Source organism: Quercus lobata, chromosome 5 (assembly GCF_001633185.2).
Source record: "Quercus lobata isolate SW786 chromosome 5, ValleyOak3.0 Primary Assembly, whole genome shotgun sequence".
Classification (NCBI taxonomy): Eukaryota; Viridiplantae; Streptophyta; class Magnoliopsida; order Fagales; family Fagaceae; genus Quercus; species Quercus lobata.
Genome location: NC_044908.1, coordinates 57389279 through 57399958, shown reverse-complemented (window position 1 = coordinate 57399958; position 10680 = coordinate 57389279). Strand labels below are relative to the sequence as shown.

Here is a 10680-nt window from a genome sequence, read left to right as displayed (position 1 = left end):
CATAGAAAACCAAAAGAAAGGTTGAAAACTTTTCCAGTATCAAAATCAAGCTGTTAACATGCAATTGGTGTGTTCAGGCTAAAAAAGAATTCAGCCGACAACAAAGGTACCGAAGGTCCGAAAGCCATAACATAAGACAATCCAAGAAAATAGCACTAGAAAAAAAAAAAAATACTAAAGTTATAGTATTTTCACAATAAACTTTAAAAACACTAAAAACGTAATTCTAGGAAAAAAAAGATTACCTTTTTTTCTCATAATATTTTCACCCGTAAACAAAAAAATTGTGGGGCCCAAATGATTTATGGGCCAAGCCAATTTACTCGGGGAGAATCCAAAGGCCCAAGCCGAGGAGGGCTGTGACCCAAACTCGACAAGATAGCCTTTGGATACCGCCGAGGACAGCTCAGTCCTCGGCAGACCCAAAGTCCCCCCAAAAAGAAAAAAGGGTAAAAACGGTATAGGACTGAAACTTGGAAGAAAGATCTAAAATATTCAGGGAAAGCTGCCCTTACTGCTATTCAATGCTCTGAACCTGACAGAGCCGCATTCTTTGGCTTTTACAACCACTCCCAACGACTTTGAATATGGGTTGATGGGACAAGTATCAATCTTGGAAAGGTTGACCCTATACGTGGACGAAGGACAATGAACGCAGACAAATATAAAAGGAAAAATAAGTAACCTAAAGAAGGGGGTTGGGAAAAATGACCAAAAACCAGAGCCTCTCAGCCCACCTCCAGGAGAAAGACTCCAGGGGTGAAGGAAAACTTAAACTTGTACGAACACCATGAAAAACCCACCGCCTGTCGATCAAGGCTTAGCCTTCTAAATCCACGCTCTACAAATGATATTGTTAGGGCCTTTTCACGTGCGAACCCGATACTGTTACGGTCCGCCACGAATCGTGTCTTTACAAAAATAATTTAAACAGTAATTTTAAATTAAAAATTTTAGAAACTTAACGCTTAAGTTTTGCCATGAAGATAACATTTCTTCAAAATAGTAAACATATCTAACCCCTATTTTAATGTTTATAAATATAGAAAAAAGAGAATATAAAAAAGAAAGAAAGAAAGACATATTGCAACTAAAAGCACGTGAATGAATACGAAAGCAGTTCAAACGCAAAGAAAACAGATTAAAAATAAAGGTGGCGGTTTTTTAGGGGACATGTACAGTGTAGCTGTGATAGGCAAGCAAGAAAAAAGAAAAAAAAGAAAAAATCGTTTTCCTCGTGCATTAACTTCTTCCGCTTACTGGTTTATTGGCTGTTCCTGTGCGTTTTTGTGTGCGTTACGTGTTTGAAGTACTTTTCCAATTTGCTATTGTGGGCCCACATCATATTACACCACACATAAAATAAAAACCCATTGATATATCTTTTAGTATATATAAAACCAATCTCTCCTATCTAACTTTGTCATAGCATTTCCTGACACCAAAATAAGAAAACAAAGAAAACTTTGTCATAGCATTTGATATCTCTCTCTCTCTCTCTCTCTCTCTCTGATCAATAGATCTCTAAATCTTTGAGAATCTTGAAGATGAGGAGGAACTGCAATTTGGAACTTTGCCTTGTTCCCTACTCTGCCTCTCTTCCTTCCAATGATTCAGGCGACGACCACCAGCCAATGTAAGCTCTCTCTCTCTTTCTATTTCTCTAATTCAATAATTGAAGTACGGATTTGAATTATAGACATCATCGTTAAAAACACTAAAAAATGTCAGTTTGAATTATAAAACACTCGACAGTTGTCTTTGACTTTTTTATTTTTTTTCTGATTATTGTTGTGTTTTGTGTTTATGTAGGATGGAAGAGCGAAGAGGAAGCCCACAACAGAACCAGCAACCGCAACAGCTGACCATATTTTACAATGGCAAGATTTGCGTTTCTGATGTTACTGAGTTTCAGGTATGTTTGTGAACTAGTTAATTATTTCTGTCTTTTTTTCTCTTTGCATGGTTTTCCTTTGTGAAATGCATGCACCAAAATTGTTGAGTTGAGTTTGCCTATAAAATAATTTAAGAATTGCTAATTTTGGTTGGTGAAGACTGAAGTCGGCTGCTTTAACTTCTAGTTGCAATTTTTTGAATTTTAATTTTCAAATCATTGGCTTTTATTCTCCTTTGTTTTTTTGGTACCGTGTTGTACCTTTGTGACAAAATTTTCAAAGTCAGCGCACGATAGTGGAGTAGTACTTAATTTAGAGGCTGCAGCCATGGAAATTGTTAGGAATTGAGAATTTAAGATCGGTGCCGACAAATTGTTAAAACTTGGTGCTTTTACTGTGGACATAATTTTTTTTTTTTTTTATAAAAATTTTCTAAGTCTTATTTTTTACCGTATATAACATGATGGACTAGAATGATTTCATAGATTTGGACTAGAATGATTTCATAATTTACTTCTCAAATTCCTATTGTGGTAGCACTTATACATGTGTCAATTACAATATTTTTATGCTAGAAAGAAAACACATTAAAAATATTTGCTAATTAGTAAAGCAATTTGTTCATATATTTCAGGCTAGATCCATCTTATTGCTTGCTACAAGAGAAATGGAGGAAAGGCTGAAAACTCCAACGGGGTCAGATTGGCTGAAAACTCCAACTGGATCAGATCTATCTTCACCAACACTGCAAACTGAGAAATATAGCCCTAGTACTGGTCTTTCCATGAAGAGATCACTACAAAGGTTTCTCCAGAAGAGAAAGAATCGGATCCAAGCAACATCGCCATATTGAAAAGTTTACTGTATTGGAGAGAAGAAAAATTATCTTGTCGAGTTTCTACAAAATTCTGTGTCGAAAGCAGATTCCATGGGGTGAACTAGTTTGTGCCAAAAAAAAAAATATATATATATATATATATATATATATATATTGGCATGGTCTTCTCAATGGAGGCCACCAAAATTACAAAATGGATATCAAACATGGCTCAAGACTCTCGATCTATATTTGTTTATACCCTTAGTTCCCAAAGTAAACATTCTAGTTCCACCCCCTAGTAGGTTCAATGGGGCTTGTAAATTATTTATTTAATTAAGGCACATGGCCAAACATTTCATTACTTGATTAACATTACATATTATTCTTTTTTCTTATTTCTTTCTTCTTCTTTTTTTTGAGAAAAAGCCCCTAAAGAGTGGGTATTCTTATTTCTTTATATATATATATATTGAGAGACTATTCTTATATAGTTATATCTGTTGTTCTTTCTAATTTTTCTTTTTATGAAGGGGGGTGGGGGGGGGGGGGGGGGGGGGGGCAGGGATAATGACATAATTTTTCCCCGAGAAGAAGATAATGAAAAAATTAAGTAGAGTTTGTGAGCATGTTGTTAGTTTTTAAACCCCTTAAAACACAATTGAATTAATCTAGTTAATTAGCCAAGTTATTACTTAGTCCAAATTCCAAATCTAGGCTATCACAATCAAACAATTATATCATGCATAGCAGCGGAAATATAAATAATACAATGATATAATGACCCAGGAAACCACACTGGTAAAAACCTGGGGAGAATTTAACCTAGTTATCCTCAAGGTAAACCTGAATCCACCATGAAAGAATCGAAATTTTACAATAGGACTTAGACCACTAACAAGAATCGAAGTTTTACAATAGGACTTAGACCACTAACATCCTATTGCTACCCACTAGTAGAAACTTACTGACACGACCACGTGCAAGCTCCGAGACCGTAAACTTCTTCTTTCTTGGATTCTGTAGTAAGTACAAGCACACCCGCTTATGTTACTTTAAACTCCTTAATGCAGCAACTGAATGATTATCAAGTTCTCAATCAAATTTCCTTTTTGATAATCCTAAGCATGTGTGAAGGCAACCACTTCTAGATCTCTCAAGAGATTCACACACACAGCAAAATAGAGCAACCTCAAAAATGTGGCTAGGGTTTGCCTTTTATACTTAGGGCAAAACATAAAACCCTACACGTTTTAATAGGCTAGGACTGAGTTGGAAAAATCTGCAGAAAAAAACATTCTGCCCGTGATTCAATCGATTGAGCCTGTTCTTCGATCGATCGAGCTAGGCCGAAAGTCACTAATACTTCTGCAGCCACTTGATTCCAAATTTACATACAACGCACACACTTTGAGCAAGTCTAAACAAGACTATCTGCTGTTTTGATCATGGTTTGCCAACATTACACATTAGAGTTCTAAATACATTAGTTCCTAAGTCTTTAAAACCTAACACATGTTTCCTATTAATATTTTTAAGTTTTTTTTAGAGCAATCATAGTCTATGATATTAATTATATATATTTTTATAAGTAATACTACTGCCACAAACTATTTTACAATATTTTTACAAAATGTTGATGTAACCAATCTCTTATTAGTTTTTATCTAGAACCACCATTTATATCACTTTATCATTTATCAATAATTACTCATCACATCAGCAGTTTGAAAATTTTTTGTAAAATAGTTTGTATCTCTAGCATTATTCATTTTTTATATTTCCTTTTCTTTTTTAATTTCAGACAACGTTTTTAATTGTGCAACCTTTACCTAAAATATGTTAACTCCACGTCACTGCTCCTTAAAGTTGGAGAGAATGAATAATCAATGATAATATAATAATTCTAAATCTTTTATTAATTTCTGGGGAGATCAATGTTTTTCATTCTCTCCTTAAAGTTGGACTGTTGGAGAGGATGAATAATTATTGATAATATAATAATTTCTAAATATTTTATTAATTTCTGGGAAGATCAGCAAATCTCTCAAAGTTGGAGAGTATGAATAATTAATGGTAATATAATAAATTCTAAAACTTTATTAATTTATGGGGAGATCAGCAAATCTCCCTGAGTAGGAAGTCCTTCAGTCAATTGCCCAACTGATTTTTTCCCCCCTTGAATAAGTGCCCTATGCTATACACATAGATCATCGCTTCAATTTAATAGTTTAAGAATATCCTTAATATGTTGTTAGTGCCATGAGTTCTAATTAGTTTAACTGATAAATATATATATATATATATATATATATATTTAATACAAGATAGAATTTCTATTCTAACCTAATTTAAGTATATATGTGTGTGAAACTCCCTCCTGGAGACTTGAATCCTGACCCTTACCTCCCATACGCTGCAAGCATTTATACTTATAGAGTGACCATCACACCAAGGGTACATGGTAAAATATTTTCTTGTTGAATAAAAGACTTGGGTTTGAATTACATATATGCTAAATATGTGTTTGGATGAATGATTTGCTATTTACATAGAAATTGACATATGAAGAAATTTAAAGACTCAATATTTACAAAATTCTTTGTATGGATAATGAGATTTTAAATTCGTTGTTTCTAGAAAATCTCGGCCTAAGTTTCTCCAATGCATAAGTTAGAAACTCACTAAATAATAATAATAATAATCAAAATAACCACACACACCACAGCCTTTATCTTCTTCTCAAAGAAGCAAAATGGTTATGTTCTTGAAGTTGCAAATTGCAATGTTCTTGTATAAGTGCTTGCGAGTGACCTTAGTTAGGGCTTAGGGGCGTGATGGTTGATGTTCTCTTTCTCTAAATCATGTTTGGATATTTTTCTTACGTGTAGAATGAAAAAAATCAGAAGTATGAATTCCTTCTTTTTTTCCCTCTCATGTCTAATTAGATGACGGGGGATGCATGGTCCAATTGATGGAGCTTATACGTGAGGAGTTTTGTTGCAAAGGTCTTGTTGGGAAGGACCACAGGCCCACAGCTGTTTGGTCAAAAGAAGAATTCCCACCAAGGAAGCTTCAAAAAAGAAAAAAAAATACCCACCTTCTGAAAATCGTTTATATTGAGCAAAATATTCGGGTCTGCGGAGCTTGCCAACTTTTACAATTTTTCTAGGTTTTTTTTTTTTTTTTTGAAAATCAATTTTTCTAGGTTCTTTTAGTTCTAGGACAATAAACTTTGTTACTACTTATTAGGGTGTCAATTGTTAATTAGATTATATAACTTACAAATGGATCCACCCCTTCAAGTAATCCAATCAACAATGGACATCCAAACAAATTGTCGAAATATGTGTCACTAGTCTAGACTCTTTGATTTTTTTTTCTATGGCAAAAAGGTAAAAGTATATCAATTTCTCACAAGGAAAAGTTAATTACATAGATTTCTCAAAAGAAATTACATAGAATTAAAAAAAAAAAAAAAAAAAAGTATATAATAGCGTGCATCGCTATAACATATTAACACTGTAAGGACACAATTCTCTGGCGGCCCAATAAGGATGTTGGGCTCGTGCATGAACGATCCCTCACAATATGATTTGTAGAGAGTGGGCTTGAAAAGCTAGCCGTTGGTCACGGGGCGGCGCCTGGTTCTGGTTTTAGAGGAATTCGTGTAGAAAAAGGATTTGGGCTTGAACGTTTAAGCCCTACGGCATCGCATCCTATGGGATGGGCCTCCTCGAACTTGATCCGAGGACCATTAGGGTCTTACCCTGGTTACCCGACAATGAGTTTTTTTCTGTAATCTCAGGTGTTGTTGAGATGTTCTCACCCAGATCGTCTCCCTTTTTTGGAGGTGGAATGGGAGTCCCCCCTCTCGATTTACTTACTTTCTTCTTTTATACTCGTCTGCGTTAACTGTCCTTCGTCCATGTGTAGGGTCAATCTTTACAGGACTGATATTTGTCCCATCAGTCTAATCCCAGAATTGTTGGGGATGGTTGATAAGGCTGCAGAGTACGGCTCTGTCAGGGGCAGCGCATTGAATGGCAATGAGAGCAGCTGTCCCGGATATTCTTAGATTCTCTTTTAAGTCTGGTCTTATACCAGTTTTACCCTTCTTCTTCTGGTGGGGTTTTGGATCTGCCGAGGACTGAGTTGTCCTCGGCTACATCACAAAACCGTTAGGTGCTCTGTATTATAGAGCTTGGGCCGTAGTTTGCCTCGGCTCGGGCCTTCGGACTCTCTAAGGGCGAATGGGCCTGGCCTATAAATTATTGGGCCCCACAATAGCCCCTCAAAACCCTGCTATCCGACTTCTGGGTTGGAAAGGAGGGTTTTGGTAAACCCGGGCCTTTAGTAGGGCTTATTTAGTTCAGCCCCGCATTAATGTGGGCAGTTTTCATCTGTCCAGGAAATTCGCCGGTTTACCAGGTACTCCTTTTAATTCGCTCGTAATCTACTCCTGCCGTTTGGCTATCCAAGGTGCGCCTTTAATGGCTTCCCTTTACGAGGTTAATTCACGTTCGGCGGCTCATCTGATGGGGTGGGGAAGTGGAACGGACATACCTTTATTCTTCAGATTCCTTTTGGAAACCTGAATGAATTTAATTCCCTTCGTTTTGCCCTTCCTATAAGAAGGCAAGCAGGAGGCCATCACTTTCGTGCAGACCCCTTTCCATCCTTCTGAGATCTGAAACCCATAGCCTCCTTTAGCATTCGCTTAACCCGATTGTTATACACCATATCATTATACGTCTACCATAACGAATGATGAAGGAACCATGCCCCTCCTCAAAACACCATGTTCTGATAAAGCTTGAAATGGCTCGGTCAGGGCAAGGATGGCGCAGACTTAAGATATGTCCCGCCTCTCTTTCAGCCAAAATCCGAAGCAGGGACTCATCACGTCCAACTTTCGGCGTGATTGAGTCGAGAACTCTCATCATCATAACCAACCGCTCTCTTATGAGCTCACCTAGTATGGCCCTAGCGTGTTAGGAGTCAGGACCGAGGCAGGGACCAAGTGTCTCTGCTTCTTCCTTTCTTCGTTCACTAGTGGCCCTCTCCGCCTTCCTTCCCTAGTCTTCCCAGCACCAGATCCATTCTGGTGCTTTCTCTTCTCCCTCTTTTGCTCCCTTTCTTTCTTTTCATCTCTTCTCTCTTCTTCTCCTCCTTCCTTACTCATGTCCTCCATCTTCTTCATTCATCTCCTCCATCTTCTTCATTGATTTCTTCCTTACTATTTCCTTCTTCATTTTTTCCCAAAGAAGGTTCTTATCGTAATATGAGCAGCATTGAGACAGAGATTGGAGAGACTTTGAAGACGAGTTTAAAAGACACCTGACTGTTTACATATCTGTACTACGAATGTTATTGTTGCTTAGGCAGTTCACATTTTGTATAGGCTTGTTTGAGCCCCTCTTTGTACGTTGTAATAATTTTTCGTATTAATAAAAATTTGTTGTTATTTCATTTCACATATTCTGTCTCTTTGTTTTTATAAATTTGCAAGTGCTGCTCGGCTCAATAATATCGCATCTAAATCAATGATGACTAAGACCGAAATACTTGATAATAAAAAGATGTCGCCATAACTTTAATAGAATTGTTTGACATAGCAATTCGTACCTGTAAATAGCGATACTTGCCCGAAACAAAACTGAGATTAGAACTGGATGTTCTATGTGGTGTAGGAAGTAATTATTTGAAGGCATATCACCCGCAAAAGTGAACAGCCCCCTTAGGCTGCCGAAATAGCGGAGCGTCCCGCCATCATCCGAACACTCTTATTGGCCTTAACATTTTAGAGTAGTTGAGCCGAGGACTTTCCCTATCCGAGCAGTTGGTTTTCCCATAGGCTTGAGTCCGAGGACCACGCAAGGCCTTGGTACTGTCCAACACTTGTAATTTTTCTTTTTTGTACTTGGTTTCCCCATAGGCTTGAGTCCGAGGACCATGCAAGGCCTTGGTTCTGTCCAAAACTTGTAATATTTCTCTTTTGTACTTGGTTTCCCCATAGGCTTGAGTCCGAGGACCATGCAAGGCCTTGGTTCTGTCCAAAACTTATAATATTTCTCTTTTGTACTTGGTTTCCCCGTAGGCTTGAGTCCGAGGACCATGCAAGGCCTTGGTTCTGTCCAAAACTTATAATATTTCTCTTTTGTACTTGGTTTCCCGTAGGCTTGAGTCCGAGGACCATGCAAGGTCTTGGTTCTGTCCATGGGCCCCTGTGCTGAACGGGCCTGGGCCGCGAATTTACTGGGCCCATAAATTGGGGGGTATTTCCGTAGTCTTAGGTCACGCGGTACTTTTTGGGCATCCCAGTGTTCGAGGTGTGCCTTCACGAGGCTCCTTTAATCTCAGGGTTGCAGACGGCATTGGAAATCGAGCCGGAGACATTTTGTCTGTAGCGTTCCTTGGGACGCTGCGTGAATTAAATGCCATCACCTCATCTTTTAAATAAATAGGAGAGAAAGTTGCTTTACCTTCGCACAAATCCTTCAGTCTCCTCTCCTAGTACATCATGTTTGAGGCGAGGGTTGGGGCAAAGGAGCTCTCTCCGCCACAAAGGCGCCGTGTCTTCCTGAGACTCCAGATAGTGAGGTACAAGCAAAGGAGGCATAGACTCAAGAGAATATTCCAGTTCGAGAAAGGGGAAAGGATGTTTCTCCCTCTTTTAGTCAAAATCCGAAGCAGGTTCTGGTCATGCCAGATTTTTGGTATGTCCGAAGAAGGAATGTCCGCCATCAGCGCCGTCTGCCTTATAGCAGGCAAATTTTTGCGGGGGCTTCCCAACTTCCGGCTCCCTGCACCTTTTCTGTAGATGGTGTTAGCCTGAGGTCAGGTTCTTTGGCTGCCTGAGTTATGGGCATGTAGAAGCGTCGAGGAATAGTTTCCTTAGACGACATCTTGGAACAGTAGCCAATCTCTCCTCTGAGCTATCTCCTCGGCATCATCTTCACTCTTTTGTACTTTTCTTTTGCTTACGCAGTTAACTCTAATGTAAGCTTGTTTCAGCTTTTATTGTACACTGTACTGTTCTTTTGTCTTAATAAAAGATATGTTTATTTCTTTATACATACTTTTTTTTTTTGCAACAACCACTTTGGGCCTGAATATTAAGTCTAAGCCTGCCTTTAACAATATTCTGGGCAGAAGAATACTTTAACACAAATCCTTATTAGTTTAAACTCGCAAATATTATCAAGTATAACAATGGTAATCCTCAATAGATTAAATTCATGGAACTAACCGGGATAGCTGTTGAGTGCTGCGCGATGCACGCTAGACCAATTCCCGAGAACGATAAACTCTAAACAATTCGTCCGAGATGATAGTCGAGTAGTGAAGGACTTTGTGCTTTCGGGTAATATGCTGTACCGTATCGCATCATTCCCTTTGGCACGGGGGATCCGAGGGTAGACCGGGGGACCCGTGCAATTAAGGGATTGACCCAACTGTTAACGAGGAGTTCTCTTCGGATGGATCTTGAGGTTTATGTGTCATAGTACTTCTTTTTATGTACTTGGTTTCCCCGTAGGCTTGAGTTCGAGGACCATGCAAGGCCTTGGTTCTGTCCAAAACTTATGATCTTTTTATGTACTTGGTTTCCCCATAGGCTTGAGTCCGAGGACCATGCAAGGCCTTGGTTCTGTCCAAAACTTGTGATCCTTTTATGTACTTGGTTTCCCCATAGGCTTGAGTCCGAGGACCATGCAAGGCCTTGGTTCTGTCCAAAACTTGTAGATTTCTTTTTGTACTTGGTTTCCCCATAGGCTTGAGTCCGAGGACCATGCAAGGCCTTGGTTCTGTCCAAAACTTGTAATTTTTTCTTTTGTACTTGGTTTCCCCATAGGCTTGAGTCCGAGGACCATGCAAGGCCTTGGTTCTGTCCAAAACTTGAGTTTCTTTTCTGTACTTGGTTTCCCCATAGGCTTGAGTCCGAGGACCATGCAAGGCCTTGGTTCT

General features: G+C 38.6%; 1 protein-coding gene across 1 annotated transcript; it reads left to right on the top strand.

Moving 5' to 3' along the window:
• Window positions 1–1415: 1415 nt before the first annotated feature.
• LOC115991931 (protein TIFY 5A-like) lies at window positions 1416–2856 on the top strand. The gene is made up of 3 exons (XM_031115921.1): window positions 1416–1636; window positions 1813–1915; window positions 2530–2856. The coding sequence occupies exons 1-3, from the start codon at window positions 1548–1550 to the stop codon at window positions 2746–2748; spliced, it is 411 nt and encodes a 136-aa protein (XP_030971781.1). The 5' UTR covers window positions 1416–1547; the 3' UTR covers window positions 2749–2856.
• The last annotated feature ends 7824 nt before the right edge of the window (window positions 2857–10680 follow it).

Bases quoted from the DNA above. Each gene is read 5' to 3' on its own strand.
- LOC115991931 (XM_031115921.1), top strand. From the start codon at position 1,548: ATGAGGAGGAACTGCAATTTGGAACTTTGCCTTGTTCCCTACTCTGCC. The intron at 1,637-1,812 runs GTAAGCTCTCTC...GTGTTTATGTAG, and splicing joins GGCGACGACCACCAGCCAAT to GATGGAAGAGCGAAGAGGAA. The intron at 1,916-2,529 runs GTATGTTTGTGA...CATATATTTCAG, and splicing joins CTGATGTTACTGAGTTTCAG to GCTAGATCCATCTTATTGCT.